The 26,899-nt window shown below is 60.5% G+C and overlaps 1 protein-coding gene across 1 annotated transcript; it reads left to right on the plus strand.

The window, feature by feature from the left end:
* Positions 1 to 4,634: 4,634 nt before the first annotated feature.
* Positions 4,635 to 26,162, plus strand: GABBR1 (gamma-aminobutyric acid type B receptor subunit 1). Its single transcript, XM_067531934.1, has 21 exons — positions 4,635 to 4,784; positions 5,485 to 5,673; positions 5,977 to 5,997; positions 9,009 to 9,169; positions 12,051 to 12,185; positions 13,433 to 13,603; positions 13,989 to 14,090; positions 14,924 to 14,989; positions 17,005 to 17,196; positions 17,517 to 17,759; positions 18,434 to 18,497; positions 19,491 to 19,568; positions 19,928 to 20,078; positions 21,465 to 21,597; positions 22,084 to 22,200; positions 22,549 to 22,656; positions 22,793 to 22,886; positions 23,318 to 23,445; positions 23,784 to 23,912; positions 24,542 to 24,685; positions 24,955 to 26,162. Exons 1-21 carry the CDS (start codon positions 4,763 to 4,765, stop codon positions 25,204 to 25,206), a joined length of 2,700 nt encoding a protein of 899 aa, XP_067388035.1. The 5' UTR covers positions 4,635 to 4,762; the 3' UTR covers positions 25,207 to 26,162.
* The last annotated feature ends 737 nt before the right edge of the window (positions 26,163 to 26,899 follow it).

A 26,899-nucleotide genomic window follows, 5' to 3' on the forward strand; every position in this document is an offset into this window, starting at 1 on the left:
TGTACGTGTCCCTGCTACCTCCAGTGGGGTGAGATGTGTTCTGCTCCCTGTGTGTGTGTCTGCTCCCCCCAGTTGTAGATGAGATAAGCCCTGCTCTGTGTGTATGCAAGGAGGCAGGGGCCTCCTGTCCCCAACTGGAAGGGATCAAACCTGCATTTCTGTGTGTGTGTGTTGCCTCCTGCTGCAGGTGTGTGTTTGTGTGTGTTCCTGCTGATCCCTGCTGGAGTGGATGAGCTCTGTGTGTGTGTGTGTTTATGCACCCCTGTTGGAGGTAAGGAACTGTAGCCAGTGTGTGTGTGTGTCCCTCCTGCCCCATCCTGTACTAGATGAGCTCTGTTCTGTGTGTATACACTCCCGCTGCCCCTTGTTGGACAACGTATGTCCTGTCCTGTGTGTGCGTGTCCCCTCCTGGTCAAGGTGGGCCTGCTCTGTGTGTCCATGTGTCTCCCTGCTGCAGAATGAGCCCTGTGTGTGTGTGAGAGAGAGAGCAGAAAGTGAGGCTGCTGCCCTCTGCTGGCAGAGGGTATATCACAGCCCTATCTCTGTCATGGGTTTGTCTGTGTAAGTTCCTGCTGCCCCCGGCTGAACGAGATGAGTCAGGCATTGTGTGTGCATCCTGCCTGTCAAGCTCAGCTCTTTGTTTCTCTGTATCTGTCTGAGTATGTGTGTGTATGTGTGAGTGTGTATATGTGTGTGTGTGTGTGTGTGTGTGTGTAGATGTGTAGATGTGTTTGCAGTGCACATTCCTTCTGTCCCTACTGAACAAGATGGGCCCTGCTCGGTGTGTGTGTGTGTGTCTGCCTGCCCCATTAGCAAAGGACAGCTAACAAACAAGGTGTCCCTAGCTCTGCTGTGCATGGTTTGTGTGTCAGCCTGCAGCCCCCTGTAGGAGTCAATGATCTGTACTTAATGTGTGTGTGTGTGTGTGTGTGTGTGTTCCTCCTCCCGCCTCCTGCTGGAAGGGCTTAAACCTGCAATTTTGTGTGCGTCCCTGTGTGCTGCCCTGTGCTGGAGGAGATGGGCTTTCCTCTGTGTGTGTGTGTGTGTGTGAGAGAGAGAGAGAGAGAGAGAGAGAGAGACTAATTTCTGCCCCCTGCTGGAGAAGATGAGTGCTGCTGCTCTGTGTGTGTGTGTGTGTGTGTGTGTCCCAGCTGCCTTCTGCTGGAAGGAATGAATCCTGTGATGTGTATGTGTCCCCCTGTGTTCCCCTCTCTGCTGGCAGAAGATATATCACAGCCCTATCTTTGGCATGGGCTTGTCTTTGTTGGTTTCTGCTCCCCCCTACTGGACAAGATGAGCCATGCACTCTGTGTGTGTGTCTGTCTGTCGCTGATGCTCCCAGTGAGCGCTGCTGTCTCTGTTTGCGCCAGGAGGGGGAGTATCACGCATTATCACTGCCACAGGCCTTGGGGAGCTCCATAAAGTACCCACTCTCTCAAACCACTGGTCCCAGTCCCCTCCAAAGAGCCAGACTTGGAACCCAGGAGGCCTGGCTCTGAGACACCCCTTTTCTCACCCACTAGATCCAAATCACTAACCGACATCATGGGCGCGGATGGGATACAATAGGCTCAGGGATGGGAGCAGCTATTCCCCTGTAATGACCACAGGGAGGCACTGGGGGTCCAGATGGGTGGGGGAGCAGTGGTTCCCATGTAATGGCCACATGGGGGTGCTGGGGACCAGGAATACAGGCATATACCCAGGATCTTCCAGAGCTTGTTCTCTGACTCTGCTGGTATGTCCAGAATCTTTAGTCTTTCCCTCTGTGGCACTTACTGCATCATTCAGACCTTTTTTAAGTCCTAGGAATGAGCTGTAATTGTTAGAGCAGGGGGGCTGGGAGCCAGGACTTCTGGTCTGATCTAACTGTGGTATTTTTAAAAGGCTCCAGAAGCAATTCTAGCAATTACAGGCCAGTAAACCTACTTTCAGTACCAGGCAAATTTGTTGAAACTGTAGTGAAGAACAGAATTATCAGACACACAGATGGTCACGATTTGTACGGCTTTCGTAAAGGGAAATCATGCCTCACCAATCTACTAGAATTCTTTGAGGGAGGTCAATAAACATGTGGACAAGGGTGGTCCAGTGGATATGGTGTACTTAGATTTTCAGAAAGCTTTTGACAAGGTCCCTTACCAAAGGCTCTTAAGCAAAGTTAAGCAGTCATGTGACAAGAGGGAAGGTCCTCTCCTGGATCAGTAACTGGTTAAAACATAGGAAACAAATGGTGGGAGCAAATGGTCCATTTTCAGAATGGAGAGGTAAATAGCGATGTGCCCCAAGGATCTGTACTAGGACCAGTACTGTTTAACATAGTCATAAGTGATCTAGAAAAAGGGGTAAAGAGTGAGGCAGTAAAGTTTGCAGATACAAAATTACTCAAGATAGTTACATTTAAAGCAGACTGTGAAGAGTTACAAAGGGATCTCACTAAACTGGGTGACTGGGAAACAAAACGGCAGATGACGTTCAATGTTGATAAATGCAAAGTAATGCACATTGGAAAACATAACCCCAACTATACATATAAAATGATGGGCTCTAAATTAGCTCTGAGCACTCCAGCAAGAGATCTCGGCGTCATTGTGGATAGTTCTCTGAAACCATCCTCTCAATGTCCAGCGGCAGCCAAAAAAGCTAACAGAACATTAGGAACCATTAGAAAAGGGATAGATAATAAGACAGAAAATATCATACTGCCCTCATATAAACCCATGGTATGTCCACACCTTGAATACTGTGTGTAGTTCTGGTCACCCCATCTCAGAAAAGTTATATTAGAATTGGAAAAAGTACAGAGAAAGGCAAAAAAAATGATTAGGGGTAGGGAACAGCTTCCATTTGAGGAGAGATTAAAAAGACAGGGACTGTTCAGTGTACAAAAGAGATGACTAAGGTAAATCATGCCTCACCAATCTACTAGAATTCTTTGAGGGGGTCAACAAACATTTGGACAAGAGGGATCCAGTGGATATAGTATATATGACTGAGGTCTATCAAATCATGAATGGTGTGGAGAAAATGAATAAGGACGTGTTATTTACCCCTTCACCTAACACAAGAAGCAGGTGTCACCCTATGAAATTAATAGGCAGCAGGTTTAAAACAAACAAAAAGAAATACTTCTTCACACAACGGACGGTCAGCCTGTGGAACTCGTTGCCAGGGGATGTTGTGAAGGCCAAAACTATAACAGGGTTAAAAAAGAATCAGATAAGTTCATGGGGGATAGGTCCATCAATGGCTATTATCCTAGGTGGTCAGGGAGGCAGCCCCCTGCTCTGGGTGTCCCAGAAGCTGGGACAGGATGACAGGGGACAGATCACTCGATAATTGCCCTATTATCTTCCAGCAACCCGGGTTGGACTCCTGGGTTCTATCCTGGCTCTGGGAGTGTAGTGATGTCTAGTGGTTAGAGCAGGAGTAAAGTCTTGGGGAGCCAGGACTCCTGGGTTCTTGCCTGTCGTGACCCTGTGACAGCTCTCCCTCTGGGTAATCATGTGGGTGGCAGGCTGTATCCACTCCTCCAGCCTGGTTCTCACTGCCTATTTCCTCCCCCCTTGCCAGATGCTGCTGCTGCTGCTGAGTGTGGTGCTAATTCCAGTTCCCGGTGCCAGAGCGTTGGGTCTGAACAGCACAACAGGTACATGGGACCCTCTCCCCCTCCAGCCCCCCAGCCTCGCATGTTGGGCCTGCCCCAGCGGGCTTCTCCGCTCTCCCCGCCCCCAAAACCGTATAAGTCACACCAGGCACCTCTGGTGCTGGAAGTGGTCCGTCCCAAAGGAGACCACAACAGACTTTCACATACACACGTGTGCCCCAGTGCACACGCAGACACACAGCTCTGGGCACCCCATGCACACACTGGCCCCCTACACACTTCTTCTCTGTGCACGCGCATGCATAGATGCACATGGACATGGGAGATACGCACACAGACCTAAAGAGAGGAGATGCACAAACACACACAGAGATGGACATGGGAGGTACACACACAGACCCAAAGAGAGGACATGCACACACATGGGCACACACACACACACACACACACACACACAGAGGCTCTGTCCGTCAGACATGAAAAGGGGAGAATCACATACAAAAACATGGGGAATTCAGCGCACACCCACAGAGGAGAGAGAATCACACACAAAGAGGATACACACACACACAGGCTGTTTCTCCCTGGCACATACTTGGCAGATAAACAGAAACACACGCAAACTTGGGAGACACACACACACACGGACAACATGATGTGAGATCCACACAAGTGTGGGGGAATAAGACACCCGCAGAGGAGAGACACATAAAGCTTTCTCCTCTCTCTCACACACACACACGCATAGACAAACACGGCAGGATATACATACATGGAAGCCACACACGCACTTGGGGATCCACACACAGACACAAGCATGGGGAGCACAACACAAGTACACAAAGGACATACCTGCAAGGATGCCCTGCCCCCCCCCCACACACACTTGCGCTTCCCCTACCCACCCCACTCCTGTCCCCCCAGCTCAGCCGGACGCCCCCCGCCTGACGGTGCCCTGCTCTGCGCCCCCCAGGCTGCGAGATCATCCACCCGCCGCGGGATGGGGGGATCCGGTACCGGGGCCTCACCCCAGACCAGGTGCAAACCGTGCACTTCCTGCCCTTCGACTATGAGATCGAGTACGTGTGCCGGCCCGACCGCGAGATCGTGGGGCCCAAGGTGCGCAAGTGTCTGCCCAACGGGACCTGGACAGAGATGGGTCATGCCAGCCGCTGCCGTGAGTCACCCCGGGCTCCCGCACGCACACTGGGGAACGGGACACGGGGCCTTTCCACCCTCAGGGCACCAGCTCCGATCCGGCCCCAGGATGGGGAGATTGGCTGGCTCACGGGGGCGGGAAATGAGGCTTGGAGCCTGTCCAGTCTAGGGGGCGCTGGCTCTAATCCAGCCCCAGGGCGGTGGATTATCTGACTCAGGAGGAGGTGCGTAGGAATAGGACATGGGACCTTTCCCCTCAAGGGGGCTCTGTCTCTAATCCAGCCCCAGGGTGGGAGACTGGCTGGCTGGGGGGGTTGGGCGTGGGAAATGGGAGATGGGACCTTTCCCCTCTATGGGGTGCTGGCTCTAATCCAGCCCCAGGGCGGTGGATTATCTGACTCAGGAGGAGGGGCGTAGGAATAGGACATGGGACCTTTCCCCTCAAGGGGGCGCTGTCTCTAATCCAGCCCCAGGGTGGGAGACTGGCTGGCTGTGGGGGAGGGTGGGCGTGGGAAATGGGAGATGGAACCTTTCCCCTCAAGGGGGCGCTGTCTCTAATCCAGCCCCAGGGTGGGAGACTGGCTGGCTGGGGCGGGTGGGCGTGGGAAATGGGAGATGGGACCTTTCCCCTCTATGGGGTGCTGGCTCCGATCTGGCCCCAGAGCTGTGCGCCTTGGGGGACAGCGCTTTGGCTCTGACCATCCCCCCTTTCCCCACAGTGCGGACCTGCCCCAAGATGCACCTGAGCCTGGAGAACGGGCAGGCGGTGGCGCGCGGCATGGAGCGGGTGCCGGTGGAGGGCACCTGGGTGGAGTACCACTGCAACCCCGGCTTCCGCCTGGTGGGCAGCGCCCGCAGCAACTGCACCAAGATGGGGCGCTGGAGCTTCCCCAAACCCATCTGCGAACGTGAGTCAGGGCGCAGGGGGAGGTGAGCAGAGGGGGCTCCCTAGGGGGCATGTCTGGGGCGAGTGGAGCAGGGTCCATGGCTCGGAGGGGGCGGGGGGGCTGGGTCCATGTGTGTGGGTCTGGGGAGTGGGCTGTGTGGGGCAGGGTTCGTGTGGTGGGCCAGGGTCCATGGGGGGTGTCTCTGGGGCAGGGTCTGTGGGGGGGCTGGGTCTATTGGGCCATGTCTGGGGTGGGGGTGGGTGCCTGGGGCATCTCCCCCATCAGTCTCAGCCCCCTCTTTCTCCTTCTCCTCCCCCCCCACAGTGCGACGCCCCATCTCCACAGGTGAGTGGCTCTCAGCAGGGTCCCCTCCCTCCGTCTCCCCATCCCCTCCCCTTCCCCGGGAAGGGTACTGAGCTCTGCCCGTCCTCAGCCATGCCCATCAGCTCGGTGGGCGGCTCCCGTGCTGGCCATGCCAGGCGCCCCCGGGGCTCTGAGCCTGGCAGTGCTGACTCAAGGCAAGGGGGCAGGGCAGGTTCTGCTCCACCGGGATGTGAGGGGGTCATGTCTGGCAGGAGCTGATGCCCGCACCACTGTGGGGCAGAGCCTGGGCACCCTGCAGGGGACAAGCATTTCCTCTAACATCCTCAGAAATCAAGGGGCATTTCCCCCACCCTTGGGGCGTTTACGGCCCTCTCCTTGGATACCCCAGCCAGCTGCAGATCCGGGAGCTGGGCCCCCCACCTCCCACCCACAGGGCGCCCCCGAGAGATTGATGACCCCGACAGGTTCCAGAGCAGAGAGGCTCCTGCTTCGCACTCCCTCCCCATACACGCTCGCTGCCCAGGGCACAGGGTTGGACTCATGGGGCCATAGGGGCCAGGATCCTGCTGTTCGATTAGGGGAGATCAGTCCCACATTCCCTTCCCCCACCCCATCCTAAGGGCCGAGCCAACCGACCCCGCCGGCGCGATTCTGAGCCAGGCCCGAACCCCGCAGCCAAATGCCTCTGGTACCAGAGGGACTCTCCTGAAGTCTGGCAGCCGGCTCAGGACACCTGGGTTCAATTTTCAGCCCTGCCACAGGCCCCCCGTGGAAGAAAGTTGCTTCCCCTGCCAGTGCCTCAGTTTCCCCATCTGTAGAGGGGAATAATAGTCTTTTCCTGGCCTATTTAGACTGGGCTCGATGGGGCAGGGAATGCTCTAAGTGCAGTGCCCAGCACCAGGGGACCCTGATCTCAGGATGTTCATAGCCTGTAAATAAATCCCTTTTCCCAACTGTGCTGGATTCCCACACCCTACAAGCACTCAGGGTGAAGTCAGTCAGGACACTCCCGCTAGGGCCTCCTGGGTCTGCCTTTGGAGCGTTCAGCACCCCTGTTCCACCATGAGCTCCCCGCAGTGAGCACCCCTCCGGATGGGACGCCTGGGGAGCTCCCGCACGCCCCCAAAGGGGCCGTGCACCCCTCCTCGCAGTCAGAAGCGATTCCCAGCCAGTGCAGAAGCGAGAAGGGTTTATTAGTCCTCAGGGACACGGCAGAGAGCAGAACTTGGTAGCAGATGAATCAAGAAGTTACAACCAAGCCCATCTTGGGGAGCGCCAGAGCCCCCATTCCTGGGCCCTGCCCCCTGGGCTGCCCCGCACGGGACCGACTGACCCAGTCTTCCAGCCAGATCCCCCCCATACCCCCTAAGGAAGTCACCTGACCTGACCACTCCAACACCTGGCAAAGGGATGGGCTCCAGCCATTGGCTGTGCGCAGGCAGCTAGAGTCAGCCACACCTGCCCTCTAGTGGTCACTACAAAGATCACACGCCCTTAACCCAACACCTAAATACTTGAATACACAGGGGAAACTGAGGCACGCACAGTTTTCATTAAGAACGTTCCCACTTCGCCACACCAGCTATCCATGTATCCCTCTGCTCTGTGCATCCTTTCACTCACCTATGTCCCTCCATCCCATTCTCCTTTCATCCATCCATCTTTCACTCTGTTTCTTACTCTCTATCCATCTGTCAATGTATCCATCCGCCTGTCTGTCCATCCTTGTGTCTCTCTAACCACCTGCTCATCCCTGCATCCATCCATCTGTCCTTCCCTCCATCCATCCTTCCAGTCATCTCTTGGCCCATCCATTTCCCTGGCTATTTGTCCAACACGCTACCTCTTCACCCCTTCATTCTCCTGTCTCTATCCATCCATCCATCTCCCTCTTCCCCCCACCCCCCATTGCTCTAGCCACCCACCTGTCCTCTGAGCCAGCTGAGGATGCATGAAGGGGGATGGTGATGCCTGGGTGAACACACCCTGCCTGTGCGGAGAGCACCCCCTGCTGCTCCATCCGGCCCTGGCCCCTGCGTTCCCAGGAGCTGGGTAGGGCCCAGCACCCTGTGCCATCAGGTCCTGCCCATGAGAACCCCCTCCCTGCCACTCACCTGCCCTCCCCCATGGCCAGGGAGCTCCTGCCACGTGTCTTTGGGGGGCGCTGCACCCCATGTCCTGCCTCCCGCCAAGCGTCCCTGCCCCCCAGCCCCAGGGCCCATCTGTGAGCAGACTTCAGTTGTTAGCTGGGCTCGGAGCGTGAGCCTGGCACGGGTGCGGAGGGAGGGTGATGCTCTTAGAGCAGGTTGATCTGGGGGGTGTCCCCCACTGTCCCTCTCTCCCTCCCCACGGGGATGCCCCCCTGCCCTGGGCCCGTGGCCCCACTAGGTGTGAATGCCGCCAAATGCCAGTGCCTGGTGGGAGGGAACCTCTGCCCCGCCCTGCCCCGCCCCTACCACCCCCCACCCCCGGCTTCCTCCATTCCTCCCCCACCACCTCCTCCCCATCCCGCCATCCTTCCCTTGCTCCTCAGCGGTCCCCTCCCCCACTTCTCCCCCCTCCATCCCTGCATCTTGTCCCCTCCCCTTCCTCCTCCCCCTCCAAACCCTGCATCCCTCCATCCTTCTCTCCCCTCCCCTCGCTCCTCCCCCTCCATCCCTGCATCCATCCCCTGTATCCCCCCCCTCCATCCTTCCCCCTCCCTCGCCCCCTGTCGCTCCTCCCCCTCCATCCCTGCATCCATCCCTTCCATCCTTCCCCCTTCCATCCCCCCCTCCATCCCTGCATCCCCCCCCCCCTCGCTCCTCCCCCTCCCGCCGCGCATCCCCCCCGCCCGCTCTCGCCGCGCTCCCGGCCCGCCGCCGTCCCCCAGCCGCAGAGCCGAGCCGAGCCGCGCGTCATGGCCGGGCCCCGGGCCGCCGCCGCCGCCCCCCGCGCGCCCCTGCCCTGAGCGGCCCGGCCCGGCCCGGCCATGCGCCCCGCCGCGCTGCTGCTGCCGCTGCTGCTGCTGACGGGCTGGCCGGTGGCCGCAGGCAGGCGGGCGGTGCACGTCGGGGCGCTCTTCCCCATGAGCGGCGGCTGGCCGGGGGGCCAGGCCTGTCTGCCCGCCGTGCGCATGGCGCTGGAGGACGTGAACCGCCGCCGGGACATCCTGCCCGACCACGAGCTGCGCCTCATCCACCACGACAGCAAGGTGAGCGCTGGGCCGGCGGGGGGCGCGGGCGGGCACGGGGGGCACGGCGGGGGGCACGGGCGGGGGATGTGGGGCTGGCATAGGGGGCACTGATGGGGGCCAAGGGCAGGAGATGTGGGCCTGGAACAGAGGGCACTGATGGGGGGCTGGGGATGTGGGGCTGGCACAGAGGGCACCGATGGGGGGCAAGGGCAGGAGATGTGGGGCTGGCACAGAGGGCACCAGCGGGAGGCAGGGAGGGGGGATGTGGGGCTGGCATAGAGGGCACCGATGGGGGGCAAGGATGGGAGATGTGGGGCTGGCACAGAGGGCACTGATGGGGGGCAAGGGCGGGAGATGTGGGGCTGGAACAGAGGGCACTGATTTGGGGCACGGGGCTGGGCACCAGCGGGAGATGCAGGGTTGGCACAGTGGGCACCGATGCAGGCTCGGGGCTGGGTATGGAGGCCACCGACAGAATGGGGGCACCAACAGCACAGGGGGCTGGGGACCAAGGGGGCACCAAGAGCGGGCATGGGGCTGGACATGGGGGGGCACCAATGGCGGCCATGGGGGGCAATGATGAGGGGCTGGGCACAAAGGGCACCAATGGGGGCACAGGGCTGGGCACCAGCAGGAGATGCAGGGGGGGCCCAGGTGGCACCGGGGCTGGGTATGGGGACACGGAAGGCCCGGGGGGCTGGGCATGGGGGCACCAATGGAGCTGGGCACAGGGAGCAACTAGGGGTTTGTGGGCACCGATGGGGTGGAGAGCTAGTCATGGGGTGCACAGACGGGTACAGGGTTGGGCATGGGGGGCATAGACAGCACTGGGAGCCAGGGGGGCACCAGTGGAGCTGGGCATGGTGGGCACTAGCAGCAAGGTGCACAGGGCTGGGCATGTGGGGGGCCGCACTGACAGCAAGATGAGCTGGGGGGCACAGGGGCTGGACACACGGGGCACCAGCAGCAAGGTGAGCAGGGCTTGGGTGGCACCACCAGGAGAGAGGTGGCCCTGGGGAGGAAGCTGCACTGGGGAGGAGAATGGCTGGAGGGGACACACGGACAGATGTATGCTCCCCTGGGCTGTGTGTCTCACACGCCCGCCTGGCCCTCGCACGCTCCCCTGGGCTGTGTGTCTCACATCCTGAGATCTGCCCCAGCCGGTTTGCTCTGTTCCCCTCACTCCGACCCTTGCACACGCATCCATTTGCACACCCAACCAGTTGCACACTCATTGGCTTTTTGTGCCCCCCGGTGCTCAGCCCTTCTCTCGCACGCCCACTCCCTGATTCCCTGGGGCGCTCCGAGTCACTCGCTCTGCCCCTGGCACACTCATGCCTGCTCACTCCATCTCTCACGCGCTAATTCTCTCTTCTAGTCCCTTCTTCACTGAGACCGCACAGCCGTTAGGAGCTGAATGGGATCTGGTGGGCTAGAGTGAGGGGGAGGGGGGGGGGGGGAGAATGGGAGCCCGGACTCCTGGGTTCTATCTAGGACAGTTGTGGGGCCTAGTGGGTTAGAACAGTGGGGACAAGAACTCAGGACATGGGTTCTATCCCCACTTGGGGGGTGAGGATAATGGGTCTAGTGTCTAGGTAGGGGTAGGGGAGGGCTGGGAGCCTGGACTCCTGAGTTCTAGTCCCACCTCTCAGAGGGGCATGGATTCTAATGGGCTAGACTGGGGGGGCTGACAGTCAGGACTCCTGGGTTCTATCTGCATCTCTAGAAGGGGGGAGGAGTCTAATGGGTTAGAGTGGTAGCCAGGGCTCCCATGCTGCACACCATCCTCCCCCTCCTCCCCCCCAACCATGCTCCTCTGTGTGTCTGTCTGTCACCACCCAACGGGTTGGAGTGGAAAAGTCTGCAGAATATTCCTGTGGGAGGGGGGGTTGTTGTTGCTGCTATTCTCCTGCGGTTTGACAACACTTGGAAAGGTGGGATCTTGTTGGGGTTTGGACGAAGCGCTTGCCTTTTGCTCCCTTTCCCTCCTCATTTCCAGCAGAAAATAAAGAGGGAGAAAAAATGGGGACTTTTTCAATGAAATTTGGTCAAAAATTTCCAAGAAACTAAAACTCTTTCCTCCTTTAAATGCATGAAATTGATAGCAAGACCTGACTTCCCCAACAGCTTCATTCTCTATAGGCACCCGTCTGTCTGTCTATTCATCTGTCCCCATACACATCTGTCTGTCTATCCCAACCTCCTTTTCTCTCTGATCTCTCTGCGTGTCCCCATCTCTCCCCCCAGCTCCCCAGCTGTCCCCTCCCCATGTCCCCTGCTCCCGGTGGCTGACAGGTTGCTATGGCAGCAGAAGCTGCTTCTCCTGCTGATGGGGTTGTCATGGAAACTGATCTTCTCTCCCCCAGCTGCCATGCCCTGAATAATTCATGGGCCCCTCTTGGTGTCCAGCCAGGATAGGGAGGATGGGCTGTGACCTTGGGGAGGGGGGGCAGTGGGCAGGAAGCCAGGACTCCTGGGTTCCATCCTTGGCTCTGGGAGGGGTTTGTGGTTAGAGCAGGGGGGGTTGGGAGCCAGGACTCCTGGGTTCTATCCTAGCACTGGGAGCAATGTGGGGTTAGAGCAGGGGGGGCTGGGAACCGGGACTCCTGGGTTCTATTGTGGCTCTGGGAGCGATGTGGGTTCAGAGCAGGGGGGGCTGGGAGCCAGGACTCCTGGGTTCTATCGTGGCTCTGGGAGCGATGTGGGGTTAGAGCAGGGGGGGCTGGGAACCAGGACTCCTGGGTTCTATCTTAGCGCTAGGAGCGATGTGGGGTTAGAGCAGGGAGGGGCTGGGAGCCAGGACTCCTGGGTTCTATCGTGGCTCTGGGAGTGGTGTGGTGTGGGGTTAGAGCCGGGGTGGGGTGTGCCATGGGTGTGATGGCAGGTCTGTCCCCCACAGTGTGACCCCGGCCAGGCCACCAAGTACCTGTACGAGCTGCTCTACAATGACCCCATCAAGATCATCCTGATGCCCGGCTGCAGCAGCGTCTCCACCCTAGTGGCCGAGGCCGCCCGCATGTGGAACCTCATCGTGGTGAGAGGGGCCGGGGCGCTGGGGGGTTGGAGTTGGGTGTGTCTCTGGGATGTGGAGGGGCTAGGTGAGGTTACGGGGGGTGAGGGTTACAGGGTGGCGTGGGTATAGGCGGGGCGAGGGCTGGCAGGATTAGTCTGTGTGTAGCTGGGAACGGAGAGGGGAATTGTCACGGATCCTCAGGTGTGGTGCTCTCGGACGGCTCTGGAACAGTGCCTGGGAGGACCCCTTTAGTGCACCGACCCACTTAGGGTCACTGTCTCTCCCTGGGGTAAGCCCCTGGACTTCACCGCCTCCTAGGACCAAACCTCAGCACCTCCAGTACCCCTGCGTCTGTCCATGAGCTTCCTTCACCGAGTCCACCTGGATTGGACCCCAGAGGGAGACTCCCAGCCCCCAGGGGAGCAACGCACCCCAGCTTCCTTACTTTGGAGTGACTCTCCACCAGCATTGCAAAAGCAGCAGCGTTTCTAAGAGGTCTGGAAGACCGCGTGGAAAGTCCTGGGTTAGCAGAGAACAGCTTGGACCAGTCCGAGTCCAGAGCTCTCCTCTTATCCCTACTTCTGCCCAGTCCAGAAGCTTCTGCTGCTTCCCGCAACCAACCCACGCTCAACAACCCCCGCGCCCCTTCTTTGTCCTTGTTCTTGGGCAAACGTTGTCACCTGGGTCTCCTCTAGTCCCTTTGTTCTCCAGCTGGTCACACCTGGCTGGCTTCCTGAGGAGGGGTGAGTCATCCATGGTCGGTAGTTTCTAGGCACCCGAAATATCTGGGCAGTTGTTTTCTGGGAGACTTCGTGGCATGGGACCAGGGCCCAGACAGCCAGGAGTCAGTCACCCCTGGATCTCTGCAAAGAGTAAACAATCTTGTCCACCCACCTCGTTCACTGTGCAGCAAATAGGGGAAACTGAGGCACACATCATATTCATACAAAACATGGTGAAACATTCCCACTTCGTCACAGGAAGTAGTGTGTTGGGGAGTGGTGTATGTTGGGGTATTGTGTGTGGCAGTTGAGGTGTCATCTGTATTGTGTGTGTGTGTGTGTGTGTGTGTTGTATGTTGTGGGTGGGTGTGTTGGGTGGAGTGGGGATGTTGGGGTGGAGGGCTGGGTGTTGGGGTATTATGGGGGTGGCGGGGTGGATGTGGGTGTGTTGGGGGCATGTTTTGGGAGGTGTTGGGGTGGGGGTCTGGGTGTCGGGGTACTGTGTGTGTGACGGGGTGCCCACCCTGAGCCAGCTCTCCCCCCCAGCTGTCGTACGGCTCCAGCTCCCCAGCGCTCTCCAATCGCCAGCGCTTCCCCACGTTCTTCCGCACCCACCCCTCGGCCACGCTGCACAACCCCACGCGTGTCCAGCTCTTCAAGAAGTGGGGCTGGACCAAGATCGCCACCATCCAGCAGACCACGGAGGTCTTCACCTCGGTACAGTCGTGGCGCCCTGACCTCTTCCGGGATCCTGACCCCCACATCCCGCATCCTCCCTGACCCCCACGGTGCCCAGGACCCCTGACCTCTGCAGTGCCCCATCCTCTGACCCCTGTAGTCACCTCGGGCCCCTGGCCCAGTACCTCCTGACTCCCACAGCACCCCTGACCCCCAATCCCCACACCACCGTGACCTGCACATCGCCCCCATCCCCTGCAGTCCCCTCCCGGTGCCCCCTGCCCCCTTCTGACCCCCATAGCTCTGCGTTCCCTGCTCCTGTCGCACCCCAGCACTCCCTGCTACCCCTTGTGTGGTTGCCCCACTAACCGCCTTGGCCTCCCTGACCCAGTCTGCTCTTTCTCTGCCTCCTCCCCCACCCCAGACCTTGGATGACCTGGACCAGCGGGTGAAGGAGGCTGGCATCGAAATCACCTTCCGCCAGAGCTTCTTCTCCGACCCCGCCGCGCCCGTCCGCAGCCTCAAGGTAAGAGACCCCCAGAGCAGAGGCTGGGGGGTCCTGGGGCTGGGTGGGAGGGTGGAGCTGGGAGAGGAGGGACCTAGGGATATCCAAGGCTGAGCTGTCAGGTGTCTGGGGGCCTGGAGTTGGAGGGCTGGGGGGATCAGGTCAGGGGGAGGATGGGCCAATGGCAGGTAAGTGCCTGGGCTGGGCTGGCCAGGAGGGGGCTCTCCCTGGAAACCTGCCCCACCGTGTATGTTCCCCACCTCTCCTGGGGTCCCCAGGCCCCTCCCAGCTGGCATTCATGCCTGTAGCTGTCCGGCTCTGCCCGTAAATACCACTCCCAGCTAAGCATTTTGTCCATCCATCTGTCCTGTTCTCATGCTCCATCCGTCCATCTGCTGCTGATTTGCCCCGACACGACCCCCTCCCTCAATACACAGTGGGGCTCCCTTGAGATCTGGGGGATCCGGGGGTGGTCAGGGACCCAGAGTGCCTCCAGGTTTTCCAGGACCCAAGCACCCATGGGGCACCCTCCATCTCCCCACAACCTCATTCAGGCCATTTGAGGTGGGGTTCCCCCCCCCCCCCACTGGCCATGAGCACAGTCTCACGTGGGGGTGGGGAATGCTTGGAACCATGCAAATGTATGTAAATGTATGCAAATGTGCAACCCCTTATGTGGTGGTGAGTGGAATGGGGGGGCGTGAGCTAATGGAGTATGGGCAGCAGTGGGCTGTTGGAGGGTACATGGGGGTGTGGGGCTGTGTGGGGGTGTTGAGATGTGTAACCCTGTCCCCCCTGGTTGACGTGGGTCGTGACCATCTCCCCTCCCCCTCCCGATGGCTGTGTCCCCACAGCGCCAGGATGCCCGAATCATCGTGGGACTCTTCTATGAGACTGAGGCGCGCAAGGTCTTCTGTGAGGTAAGACCTGAGGGGGAGTGGGCTCAATGCTGGGGGCAGCCATGAGGGCAGGCCCCTTGCTTTGGAGAGGAGCTGGGGGAGCAGAGGAGCAAGGACAACTACCTCCCCTAGTCCCAGACACCGGGGTCCTGTCCCCTCTGTTCCCCTAGAGGTCAGTGCCAGAATGGCTGGGCTGTGTGCGGTCCAAGCCATGGGTCCCCTCTTCCCTGGGCAGATGCTGGAACAGGTCCCAGACTCAGCTTCGTCCCCCCCCCACCCCACCCCATTGTGTGCCCGATAGCTGCTGGGAGACACCCCCCCACACACACAGGAGAGAGCTGAGCCAATTCAGGCAGATCTCTCCCCCATCTCCCTTGCACACCCGCCCCCCAGCTCCCCAAATGTCTCCAGGGCTCACCCTGGTGTCTCCCTGGCTCTCTGGTGATGTGGGGCTGAGCCCCACGGCCCCCCCCCCCAGTGCCACCCACAGCCTGAACCTAGTCTGTGCCACTTCCACTGCCACGACCTACACGTGTCTGCTGCAGGGACCCAGGCCTGCTCTGCCCGGCCTCAGTGCCTGTGTGTAACTGTGTCCCTGTGGGGATCATCTGGCAATGGGTCAGTCACAGCCTTCACCTGGGCCCCGCTGTACGGGTGTGCAAGTGCCCTGTTCTCCTCCCCGGCCGGGATTCTGGGAACAGTCAGACCAACTTCATCGCGGTGTAGCTGTGTCCACATAGGGGAGTTATGGACAGTACAACTGGAGAGAGACAGCCAGACAGCCTGTGTGTGTGGACAAGGCCTGAGGGAGGGGTGGGGGCGCTGTGTGAACAGGGACCAAACATAGAAGTATGGAGCTTAGCTATATGAGGGAGGGATGGATGGGTGGATGGATGGAGCGGGGCGTATGAGGAGGAGGGAGGGATGGAGCGGGGTGTATGGGGAGGGAGGGAGGGATGGAGCGGGGTGTATGGGGAGGGAGGGAGGGATGGAGCGGGGTGTATGGGGGGGAGGGAGGGAGCGGGGGCATGGGGAAGGAGGGAGGGGCGGGCATGGGGAAGGAGGGAGGGAGGGAGCGGGGCACATGGGGAAGGAGGGAGGGATGGAGCGGGGTGAATGGGGAGGGAGGGAGGGAGCGGGACATATGGAGAGGGAGGGAGGGAGGGATGGAGCAGGGCATATGGGGAGGGAGGGTAGGGATGGAGTGGGGCGTATGGGGAGGGAGGGAGGGATGGAGCGGGGCGCAGGGGGAAGGAGGGAGGGATGGAGCGGGGCGTATGGGGAGGGAGGGATGGAGCAGGGTGTATGGAGATGGTTGCATGGTTGGGTGGGTGGGTGGGTGGATGGATAGAAGGGGGCATATGGGGATGTATGGAGGGACAGAGAAGGGCGTTTGAAGAGGGATGAAGGGATGGTGGCATATGGAGATGAATGGAGCGGGGCGTATGGGGAGGGAGGGAGGGATGGAGCAGGACATATGGGGACGAATGGGTGAGTGGGTGGGCAGATGGATGGATGAATGGAGCGGAGTGTACGGGGATGGGTGGCTGGATAGATGTATGGTGGCGTGTGGGGATGGATGAATGGGGGGCATATGGAGATAGATGGATGGATGGAGTGGGCCATATGGGATGGATGGACGGAGCGAGGCGTATGGGGATGGTTGCATGGGTGGGTGGATGGATGGGAGCATATGGGGATGTACAGAGGGACAGAGCGGGGTGTAAGGAGGGATGGTGGCGTGTGGGGAGAGTTGGAACAGGGCGTGCGGGGAGGGATGGAGCAGGGCGTGTGGGGACGGATGGGTGAGTGAAGGGGAGCATATGGGGATGTATGAAGGGATAGAGCGGGGCGTAAGAGGATGGATGGAGGGGGGAGTATGGGGATGGTTGCATGGGTGAGTGGGTGGGTGGATGGGGGCATCTGGGGATGTACAGAGGGACAGCGTGGGGCATAAGGAGGGATGGTGGTGTGTGGGGAGGGATGGAGTTGTTGGCTGGTCTCAGCAGGGTCTTTCAATGGTGCTCCCCGTGCAGGTGTACAAGGAGAAGCTGTACGGCAAGCGGTACGTGTGGTTCCTGATCGGCTGGTACGCCGACAACTGGTTCCGCATCAAGGACCCCGCCATCAACTGCACGGAGGCGGAGATGGCGGAGGCCGTGGAGGGGCACGTCACCACCGAGATCGTCATGCTGAACCCCGAGAACACGCGCAGCATCTCCAACATGGTGAGGGCAGGGAGAGCGGGGAGGCCTGGGGGAAGCCGGGCAGCACAAAGCCTGGGAGGGGTTAGTTGGGGGGCGTGAGGGACCTGAGGGGTGAGGGGGCCAAACAGGACATGAGGGCACAGGAGCTGGGGAGACCAGGAACACCAGGGGGAGCAGAGATTTTTGGGGGGGCAGTGGGACTGGGGATCAGTGTGGGGCAGGAAGACCTGGGAGGCCCAGGTGACTGATGAAGAGAGGCAGGGAGAGGACAACGGGCGTCCCATGGCTCTGCCCTCCCTCTCCACCCCCTGGCTCACTGACCCCACCCCCCGGCCCTGCAGACCTCGCAGGAGTTTATTGAGAAGCTGCAGAAGCGACTGGGCAAGAACCCGGAGGAGACGGGCGGGTTCCAGGAGGCGCCACTGGCCTACGACGCCATCTGGGCGCTGGCCCTGGCACTCAACAAGACCTCGGCCGAGCTGGTGAAGAAGGGGCTGCGCCTGGAGGACTTCAACTACAACAACAAGAACATCACCGATGAGATCTACCGCGCCCTCAACTCCTCCGCCTTCGAGGGGGTGTCGGTGAGTGACCCCTGCGCCCCCATCCCCGACCCTGCGCCCCCTAACCCCTGACCCTGCACCCCTAGCTCCCATCCTGCACCCCCTAACTCTCACCCTGTGCCCCAACCCCCATCCTTCATCCCCTAACCCTAACGCCCATCCCATAACGAACCAGATCTACCGCACCCTTACCTCCTCCGCCTTCAAGGGCGTGTGGGTGACTGACCCTGCATCCCCCAACCCTGACCCTGCACCCCCGATCTTAATGCCCCCCACTCCCATAACCCTAACCCAACTCCATGACCCCCTTCCCTGTACCCCTATCCCTAACCCCCCTGCACTCTCTTTAGCCCACCAGCCCCAGCAGGCCCTTCCCCGTGGTGTGTGTGACCACAGCAAGACCCTAGCCTACTCCCCCAGCCTGTAGGGCCCAGGCTCAGCCCAGTCTCAGGCTTTCCACCGTGGGCACTGAGCTCCGCGCCAGGAGGCCAGCGTCCCAGCCCCCAGGTTCCCCAGCCCCGCAGCACTGCGCGCCCAGCCCAATGCTGCCAGCTCGGCACAGCTGTCCCCGGCCGGTGAGCGCCTGTGGGGTGTTCTGCAGAGGGTGACTGCCCTACTGCTGCTGCCAGCAAGGAGCGCCCGGCAGGGGCGGGGATGGAGGGGTGACACCCATCTGTGTGTATCTCCCTGCCCAGGGCCACGTGGTGTTTGACGCCAGCGGCTCCCGCATGGCCTGGACCCTCATCGAGCAGCTGCAGGGTGAGTGACAGCAGCGCACAGCAGCACTGTACAACAACCCCCGCACCGTACAACAGCTTGACAACCCCCGCACCACGCAACAGCTCAACAACGCCCACTACAGCTCAAGAACTCCCACACCATACAACAGCCTCCTCACTGCGCAACAGCTCAACAACCACCATACCACACGACAGCTCAACAACCCCTGCACCACACAGCAGCACCACGCAACAACCCCATCACCATGCAACAGTTCTGCAACCCCCACACCACACAACAGCTCGACAACCCCTGCACCCTGCAACAGCTCAACAACCCCCACGCCACACAGCAACCCCCACATCAAGCAACAGTTCAACAACCCCTGCACCACACAGCACAACTACCCTTCCCAACACAACAACCCTTCATACCAGACACCACACCACAACTTCATTCAGTGCACCACACAGCACAGCAAGCCTCCACACTGCACAGTGCAACACCACATGTTGCATGTAACAGCACTACACACACAACAAACCCACCCCAGACAATACCACACCTCTGCTTATACCAGACAGCAGCACACCACAGCCCCATCCGGTGCACCACACAGCAACATATGAACCACACACACAATACGCAGCACACCACAATCACCCAACACAACAGCACTTTCCCATGCACATCACACTTCCACCCAATGCACACCACACCACACAACAATCCCCAAACACACCACCGTACACCAGGACTCCCAACACAATGCTGCTCCTAGCCACGGCATGGCACTACAATCCCGAAACACACCACACAACAACCCCTGGCTCCAGAGTGACCAGACAGCCTTGTGCTCTCCACTCTCCTGCCCCCCACGCTCCTATCACACCTGTGTTCTCTGCCATCCAGCCCCCACTACAGCCACGCCCAGAGCCCCTCACCCAGCCCTGGAGGCAGGAGGCTGGGATGGGGGGATCTGTGCCTGTGGAGCGCCTCCTCCTGGTTTGACTCCTCCCCGTCTCCCGGCAGGCGGCGTCTACAAGAAGATCGGCTACTATGACAGCACCAAGGACAACCTGTCCTGGTACAACAATGACAAGTGGATCGGTGAGCGAGGGGCCGCCTGGGGCCCTGCAAGGGATCGTGGGAACTGCACCCGTGGGATTCTGGTCATCAGGTTCTCTGGCCCTGCCCGCCGCCGGGGATCGTGGGAACCCTCGAGTTCCCTTTGCTGGGGGGTCTGGCCCCACTGCTGCTGGGGATTGTGGGAATTGCTCCCCGGCGTTTGGGGGCAGACATAGGTCCCTGCAGATTTGGGAGCTTGTCTGGGTGCTGGGAGCTTTGGGGATGTGTGTGGGTCACTGGGGAGCCTGCCCCTCCTCCAGGGCTGGGGAGGAGATGGGGGGTGTTCCATGCTGGGCTCAGCCTCCCCCCCCCCCCCCCCATCACTGTGCTCTCTGCTGCAGGGGGCGATCCCCCGGCCGACTACACCAAGGTTATCACCACCTTCCGCTTCCTGTCGCAGAAGCTCTTCATTTCGGTGTCGGTGCTGGCCAGCCTGGGCATCCTGCTGGCCATCGTCTGCCTGGCCTTCAACATCTACAACGGGCACGTCCGGTCAGTGCCCCCCACGCCTCCCCTGCCCCACATCTGCACCTGCCCCACAGCTCCCCTCCTTCCCCCCATCCCCCGGCCTGGCATCCTGCTGGCCATCGTCTGCCTGGCCTTCAACATCTACAACGGGCACGTCCGGTCAGTGCCCCCCACGCCTCCCCTGCCCCACGGCTCCCTCCCGCCCCGATTCCCCCGGCCTGGCATCCTGCTGGCCATCGTCTGCCTGGCCTTCAACATCTACAACGGGCACGTCCGGTCAGTGCCCCCCACGCCTCCCCTGCCCCACGGCTCCACCTGCCCCACAGCTCCCCCCCATCCCCCCCGATTCCCCCGGCCTGGCATCCTGCTGGGCATCTTCTGCCTGGCCTTCAACATCTACAATGGGCACATCCGGTCAGTGCCCCCCACGGCTCCTCCTGCCCCACAGCTCCCCCTCCCCCACAGCTGCTCCGCCACTGCTAACACCCGCCACTAACACCTCCCCCACAGCTATCCCCCCGGATGGGCAAACCTTCCCCATAGTTAATACACCCTGAACTAACACACACACACACACACACACACCACTGCCTATAATGTCACCCCTCCCGAGTCCCGTCTGTGCCCCCACAACAGACCCATCGGGTCAGGGTCCTTCCCCTCTGCATACATCCTGCACCAACAGAGAAGGAAAGTGGGATCTGGGGCGGGAGTGGGGCTGAGGTGGGCAATGGGGGAGCTCGGCTCTGTGGATGTAGGGCTGAGATGCAGGGATGGGGGTCCTGGTCCCTGGAGGGAGAGGGGGATCGAGCTCCCAGGGCCTGGAATGCATGTGTGGACTCCATCCCCCTTCCCTTCCAGAGACCAGACCCCCACCCCCTGCATCTCAGCCCAACTTCCACAGAGCCAAGCCCCCCAAACTCTAGCCCTCCCCCTTGCTCCATCTCAGGGGGCGGGGGGTGGAGCTGGGATCTGGGACATGTGGGAGGCTGGTCTTTGGGGATGTGTGGGGCTGAGATCCAGGTCTTGTGAGGGGCTGGAATCTGGGGGACATGGGGCTGGTTTTTGGGGTGTATGGGGCTGGGATCTGGGATATATGGGGGACTGGTCTCTGTGGTGTAGGATTGAGATCTGGGGTATGTGGGGTTGAGTTCTGGGTTGTTGGGGTGGCTGATCTCGGGGTGGCTTGGGGCTGGGATGTGGGGTGTGTGGGGATGGGTCTCTGGGGTGTGTGGGGCTGTGATCACTGTTATGTGTGTGAGGGCTTATCAATGGGACTTGGGGGGCTGGTCTATGGGTGGCGTGGGGCTGGGATCCAGGGTGTGTGAGGAGGGGCTGGTCTCTGGGAGCTTGGGGACAGGAGCTGGGCCATGGGGCACCCCCCAAGTGATGGCTGTGTCTGCCCTGCAGGTACATCCAGAACTCCCAGCCCTATCTGAACAACATGACAGCCGTGGGCTGCACGCTGGCGCTGGCCGCTGTCTTCCCCCTGGGCCTGGACGGCTACCACATCGGGGCCGGGCTCTTCCCCTTTGTCTGCCAGGTGGGGCAGGGCACCCGGCACTGGGGGACTAGGGCTGGGGGGGCAGCAGGGCAGGGAGGGCCCAGGACTGAGAATGGGGAGGCGAGGGAAGCAGGGGGAAGGGCTAGAGTTGAGGGGCTGGCAGGAGGGGAAGGGCAAAAGCTTGGGGGGAGCAGCAGGGGGCAGGGTGGGGGGAGAAAATGGGGGGCAGCCTAACCAGGGGCAGGGCAGGGGGCAAGGCTGTGGGTAGCAGGGCTGAAGGTGGGGTGGCCCACCAGGGGGCAGGGCGGGGGAGTTGAGGGCTGAAGATGGCGGGGGCCGGGGGGGCAGGCTGAAGATGGGGGGCCCAGCAGAGGATGAGAGGGCAGGGCTGAAGATGGGGGGCCCAGCAGGGGGCAAAGGGGACAGGGCTGAAGATGGGGGGCCCAGCAGGAGGTGAACGGGGCAGGCTGAAGATGGGGGGCCCAGCAGGGGGCGCTCTCACCCTGGCCCTGTGCTCCCTGGCAGGCCCGGCTCTGGTTGCTGGGGTTGGGTTTCAGCGTGGCCTACGGCAGCATGTTCACTAAGATCTGGTGGGTGCACACCGTCTTCACCAAGAAAGAGGAGAAGAAGGAGAGACGCAAGGTGCGGGGGCACCGGGCTGCAGGGTGCGGGCTGGGGGGGCCCCTGTGAAGCAGGGCAGGGTGTGGGGTGGGGGGGAGACTGGGTGCATGGTGGGGCTGGGGGCTAGGGGCCGCTGTGGAGCCGGGCAGGATGGGGGGCGCACGGTAGGGGAGGGACTGGGGGCATGGTGGGGCTAGGGGCTGTGGTGGAGCAGGGGAGGGCGCTGGGGGGTCTGGTGGGGGGTCATTGGGGAGCATACTGGGGTTGGGGGGTAGGGGCCGCGGTGGAGCGGGGTAGGGCGCGGCGCTGGGGGGCACGGGTGGGCGGGGGGCGCTGGGGGGGCCGGCTCTAACGCTGCGTGGTTCGCAGACCCTGGAGCCCTGGAAGCTGTACGCCACGGTGGGGCTGCTGGTGGGGCTGGACGTGGTGCTGCTGGCCGTCTGGCAAATCGTCGACCCGCTGCATCGCACCATCGAGGTACAGCCCTGACGGGGAAGCTCATGGCCCCGGGGGCCCCAGTTGGGGGTCGCCAGGGTCCCCGAGCCGGGGGGGGGAGGGGTTCGCCCTGCCCCCCCCGGCCCAGCGCTCACCTTCCTGCCGTCCGTCCCCGCAGGAATTCACCAAAGAGGAACCGAAAACCGACATCGACGTCTCCATCCTGCCCCAGCTGGAGCACTGCAGCTCCACCAAGATGAACACCTGGCTGGGTGGGCAGGGGCCGGCGGGGCAGTGGGAGGGGAGGGGGGACAGGCAATGTCTATGGGGAGGGGTCCTGGCTGTGGGGGGGGGGGGGGGCAGAGTCTGGAGGGAGAGACCCAGGCTCAGGTGGGGGATGGGCAGTGTCTGTGGGGGAGGGGCCCTGGCTCGGGGTGGGGGGCAGCGTCTGGGTGGCCCCGCGGCCGGGGAAGGAGGCTGATTTCTGAGTCCCCACCTCGACCCCCATGTCTTCCTGTGATCCTGGGATATTGGCCCACAGCCGCTTACCCCCTGGGGCATGGGCCGCTCTTGTCCTGCCCCTTCTCCACCCTCCCATCCACCTCCCTCCCTCTGACCCCCCCCATCCCTCGTGTCCCCATCCTGTCTTCTGTCCCCTGACAGCCTTGCCCCGATCTGACCCGTCTTCTCCTGCCCCACGCAGGGATTTTCTATGGGTTTAAGGGGCTGCTGCTGCTTCTGGGCATCTTCCTGGCCTATGAGACCAAGAGCGTCTCCACCGAGAAGATCAACGACCACCGGGCCGTGGGAATGGCCATCTACAACGTAGCGGTGAGTGCGCCCAGGCGGCCCGTCACCCACTGCACCCCAAGCCCCCAGCATGTCCCACCGGGTCACGGCCATGGCCCCCCTGCAGCGTGGCGGTGAGCGTGCCCCACTGCACCCCAACGTCCGACTCTACCCCAACCCCCACTGCCACCCCAAAGTCCCCCTCTGGGCTATGACAGGACGTGTGCGTTGGGTACCCCCTGCGTTGGGCTGCAGGCATGTGGGGTGTTGGGGGGCATGGAACCGGCTGCATGGAGCGGGGGTGGGGGGTCGGGGTAGGTCTCTCTGTCACCCTCTTCCCGTGCAGTGACCCCGACTGCCTGGTTCTGCCTGTGCTGCAGGTGCTGTGTCTGATCACCGCCCCCGTCACCATGATCCTGAACAGCCAACAGGACGCCGCCTTTGCCTTTGCCTCGCTGGCCGTTGTCTTCTCCTCTTACATCACCCTGGTGGTGCTCTTTGTGCCCAAGGTCAGGATCTCTGTACCGGGAAAGTGCTGGGCTGTTGTCCCCCTGTCTGACTGTTGGAACAGGGGTGGCCCGGGGGACTCAGAATCTTTGGTCTGGAGTTAGCATTGTGGTGTTATCTCTTACAGGCGGCAGTAGGAGGGGAGTAGTTGGAGGTATTATAGCATTGGGGTGTTTTCTATGGCTCAGTCAGTTGAGAGGGTAGCTGGAGGTCTGGGGTCTCTGTGTCAGGGGCACTACTGGGTTGTTGTTTCTTGCCCAACAGTCAGCAAAGTGAGAGAGAGTAGTGGTGATTTCAGGAGATCTTTTCTGGGTGTAGTATTGGGGTGGTTGTCTCTGAGAGTCAGTGGAGCAGTTGGTAGTTGGTGCTTCTGGTGTACTGTTGTCTCTGACAGTCAGGGGGCAGATGAAGGTTGGTACTGCAGATGTAGCATTGGGGTGTTGTCTCTTGACAGGCAGCCAGGGGGTGTCGCTGGGAGTCCGCACTCTGGGTGTAGCATTGTTTCTGATGAGGTAGTTGGGAGTCAGTGCTCCAGGTGTAGTCTTGTCTCTGACAGTTGGCAGGGTTAGTTGGGAGTCAGTGGTCCCGGTGTAGTTTTGTCCCTGACAGTCGGCGGGGATGCTTGTTGCAGATGCGACGTCTCATCACCCGGGGCGAGTGGCAGTCGGAGCAGCAGGACACCATGAAAACAGGCTCATCCACCAACAACAACGAGGAAGAGAAATCCCGGCTGCTGGAGAAGGAGAACAGGGAGCTGGAGAAGATCATTGCAGAGGTGAGGGTTGATTTTCCATCCCTTGTCTTTTGGGGGTGCAGCGGGGCAGAGGGGACCCCACAGGGCACTCCCATATGAATCCCTGTGATTATGGGGTGCAGGGTATACAGTGGGGGTGAGACACCAGACCCTTACACTGGCGGGGTCCCTCTACTCCACCTCCCTCTGAAGCTGGGGACTCCGGGGGGTGGGAGGGAAGGAGTGTCGTCACGCACTAGAGGGTGGGGGAGGCGTTACACTCGTTCACACCTTCCCTCTCTTTCTGGCAGAAGGAGGAGCGTGTCTCGGAGCTCCGCCAGCAGCTCCAGGACCGGCAGCAGCTGCGTTCGCGGCGCCGCCCCTCCAACCCCACCTCGCGGGACGGCTGCGCCGCCGACAACCACTTCACCAACGCGGCGGGGCCTGTGCCCACTCTCTACCAGCCCAGCCTGCCCCTGGTGCGCTGCCTTGTCTCCGAACAGGCCGACAAGCTGGGCCGCAGCAACTGTGATGGCAGCCGTGTACACCTGCTCTACAAGTGACCGCCGAGGGGGCGGGGCCTGGGAAGGGGGCAGGGCCCGGGAAGGGGTGGAGCTAAAGGAGGGCTCTCTCTTTTTTTTTTTTAATCACGTCTTAGCTTTGTAAAATCTCTCTGTATCCGTCCATCTCCCCTTCCCCCATCCAGGATCCGGGTGCCAAGTGACGTCCAGGGCGCACAGAAAAATATGCACCTCGCCTGATCTATCCCAAGTGTCTCTAGCTGGGGCAGTGTCAGGCGGGAGGGGGCGGCTGCTTGTAACCAAGATGATGGGGGGGGGGCAGGGTGAATTGTGAAGGGAAAGTTAACCCTTGAGCACGCAGGCCAAGCGTGCAGTCTCACTGTAGCATACAGTCAGACCCGGTGGCCCCCAACATACAGTCATGCACAGCCGGATCTAGTTACTGGGACATACAGTCAAGGTGTAGTGCACAACCGGATTTAGTTATTCATATGTACAGTGTTATTGTAGCCTAGAACTAGGTTTGGTTACATGTAAGTACAATCAGACTGTAACACGCAACCGGATCTGGTGACTTGTATGTACAATCAAACTGTAGTGCACAGCTGGGTCAGATTACTGTAATGTACTGTCAGACTGTAGTGTGAAACCAGGTCTGGTTTACTTGTAAGTACAGTCAGACTGTAGTGCACAGCTGGGTCTGGGTCCTTATAAGTACAGTGAGACTGTAGTGCAAAACCAGACCTGGTTACTTGTACGTTTAAACTAGTGCATAGCTGGGTCTGGTTCCATGTGAGTACACTCTGACTGTAGCACACAACCAGATCTGGTTACTTGTATGTACAATCAGACTGTAGCACACACCTGGGTCTGGTTATTTCTTGTACTATCAAAGTGTAATGCAGTCGGGTCTGGTTACTGTAATGTACTGTCAGACTGTAGTGTACAACCGGGTCTGGTTTCTCAGTTGCACTTTAGTGAACAACTTGATCTGGTTATTCTCGTGTGCAGTTGCATTGTTTATGTGCAAAATTAATCTGTGTACATCTCACCTGGAGCACACAGCTGCATCCGGAGGCCCTGAATCAGATCACGGTGTAACATCGGCCCTAGCAACTCCCAGGTACAGTGGGAGTGCTGTACCCAGAACGAGCTAATGACGTTCAAGTACAGTCAGCCGGTCTAGCACAGGCGGCAGTGGATGTTCTCATTCAGCATTATCCTGGCTGTAGGGGACAACCAGCCCTGGTTACCCATAAGAACGGCCATGCAGACCAGAATAGCTTGCGCACAGAGTCAGGTCTGATTGTTCTGGCTATACCGGACCCTCGGAGGGGGGAAACAGCTGCCTGAGGGGCAGGGCAAAGGGGACATTGTTATCCCAGCCCTGCCTTGACGAAGGCAGGGTGGGGCCAGCCCGCAGTCAGACTGTAGGGGTACAGCCATTTCCCCAGCAGCACTGCCACAGCCACGCCTGAGGGCCGTTCAGCCCTCTGCTTCTCCTGGGGTTGTGGGCACTGGGGCTTGGACGGGGCACACTCCAGCCGGCCACGAGGCGCCCTGCAGGTCCAGAGCCCAGGGGCCACACCCAGGGTGTCCCCCTGGCTCTCCTGAGCTGGTCCCAGGGTCACTGGGCGGACAGGGCAGCGTTCCCCAGGCAGATCCCATCAGTCTTCAGACAGCCCCCATCGGAGAGGGGCAGGATGGGCACAGGCCAGCAGGGAGCTGCCAGCCC

The sequence above is a fragment of the Emydura macquarii genome, unplaced genomic scaffold (genome assembly GCF_026122565.2).
Source record: "Emydura macquarii macquarii isolate MOO-44397 ecotype Brisbane River unplaced genomic scaffold, CSIRO-AGI_Emac_v2 contig_3231, whole genome shotgun sequence".
NCBI lineage: Eukaryota > Metazoa > Chordata > Testudines > Chelidae > Emydura > Emydura macquarii.